At 50.8% G+C, this 1,943-nt stretch overlaps 1 protein-coding gene across 1 annotated transcript; it reads right to left on the bottom strand.

The window, feature by feature from the left end:
• On the bottom strand, positions 1-1,164 carry LOC102857102 (melanoma-associated antigen B4-like). The gene has a single exon (XM_006885086.1). It carries the CDS (start codon positions 1,162-1,164, stop codon positions 1-3), a length of 1,164 nt encoding a protein of 387 aa, XP_006885148.1.
• Between the last annotated feature and the right edge of the window lie 779 nt (positions 1,165-1,943).

The following is a 1,943-nucleotide window of genomic DNA, read 5'->3' as shown; positions in this document are numbered from 1 at the left end:
TTACTCTCTCTTTTCACGGGAGGCCTTGCTGGACTTTGCCCTGAATCGGGCCCTGGCCCTGGCATTAAAATTACCCGCGGACCACTTCATGGTTGCTGCTTTCTCTTCTTCCTCTCTCCAAGTTTCCACAAACAGGATTTTGAAAGCCTTGTGATCCATTTTCTGCATCTTGAGGATGAACTCTAGGACCTTGGCCTTGCTGGCTTCGGTATAGGCCTTGGGACCCCACAGGAACTGGAAAGTTGGAGGATCGCTGCCGGGTACCTGGCGGTACTCCAGGTACTTTTCCTGCACCATATCTTTGGTGATGAGCTTCCTGGGGTCTCCAAAGAGGAAGTGCCTCTTCCCATCAGAGACCCCAACTCGATTGAGGAATTGCCAGAGCTGCTCCTCGCTGACCTGGTTTCCATTCATGTAGATCATGCCCAGGATAGGCAGCAGCATCCCATACTTGGGGAACGTCTTACTATCAAAGAGATAATCTTCCCGGCTGATCTCCAGCACATTGGCCAGGAGGTAGGTTGGAACGCTGGGGTCGACTTCCTTGAGCTCAAGGCCGAAGACCAGCTCCATGTGCTCAGAGACTCTCTGCAGGACCTCAGGAAAGCGCTCCTGGTACTTCTTGTTGATGATCTTCATGATTTCTTTCTTGGTGATCAATGGCTCTTTTATCTTATACTTGTGCAGCAGGAACTGCACCAGGAGTCTCATCCTTTTGATGAGAGGATCTTTCTGGGGGCCCCCTGCGGCACCCCCTGAGGAACTAGCACCCCCACCATATTCGCCCAGGTCACCCTCATCATCCTCTGTGCAGTAGACACACATATCAATTTTGGGGATGGGTGGGACTCTCTGAGAACTCAGCTCAGTGGAAAGACCAGGGAGACGCTGAGAAGCCCCACGAGGAGGAAGATGCTCACGAGGTGGAGAAGCCTCACGAGGTGGAGAATCCTCAGGAGGTGGAGAATCATCAGGAGGTGGAGAATCCTCACAAGGAGGAGATGCCCCACTAGTAGGAGAAGCCTCATAAAGAGGTGAAGATGAGGGAGATTGGGCTTCCTCTTCTGCAGCAGCGGCCTTCGCCTCTTCAGGGGCCTGGGTTTCCCCTTGAGTCTGGCGGCGCTTCCAACGGGCACGATTCTTACTCTTGTGACCACGAGGCATGATGATCCCTGGTAGTCAAGTATAGGAGACGAATGGGTGATGCAGACCGCTGAAGCCTGGAGAGAGGATCTCCTTCTCCTCAGGACCCTGTGGAGCCAGTAAGAGGTAAGTAGTACCATGCCAGCTCTCCTTGGGGTTTCATGTGACCAACAGGGGCCCATAAGATGTAAACCACTGTGCTGGCTTAGTGCTGAGCCTTCTTCCTTCAGGACCTGGAACCTCATCCCCTCTGCTCTTGTGAACTTGACACCTCTAAGGCTTCTGCGTCCCACAAATAGGCACTGAAGGAGCAGCTCCATCCCCACTGCTGACATGGGTGGCTCAACAATAACAGCACAGTGGTGCTTGTTTTTACCATGGAGGACTCAGTCCTCTCCCCCAGTCTTCACCTTTCCTGCCCCCTTTGACCATGTTGGTCATCTCCCTGACAGGCACTGAAAAAATGTGCACCCTCCTGGCTCTGTCATCAAACTTCACCTGCCCCAAATGTGTGGACCTTTATGTGTCCCCCTTTTTCAGGGAAGAACCATTTCATCAGGATCCATGTTACAAGCTTTATTCTCTTTTCTCTTTAAAATTAAAATGTTTATTTTATACTGGTTTACTCAGAAAGTTCATATATCATTGTATTCACACTAGATCTTTCCTATTTTCTTTGCCCATGAAATTGTGTAACCCTATGATTAACCACCACCTACACACTCACCTTACCCCCCTCCTCATCTCACCCCTCTGCTTTCACTTTCCACCCTATGGATCCTCATACACCTTCTACAATA

The sequence above is a fragment of the Elephantulus edwardii genome, unplaced genomic scaffold, assembly GCF_000299155.1.
Source record: "Elephantulus edwardii isolate Elephantulus edwardi_28Jun2011 unplaced genomic scaffold, EleEdw1.0 scaffold00040, whole genome shotgun sequence".
In the NCBI taxonomy this organism is placed as follows: domain Eukaryota; kingdom Metazoa; phylum Chordata; class Mammalia; order Macroscelidea; family Macroscelididae; genus Elephantulus; species Elephantulus edwardii.
The sequence above is the reverse complement of the archived record's forward strand: the minus strand, read 5'-3'. Positions and strand labels throughout refer to the sequence as shown.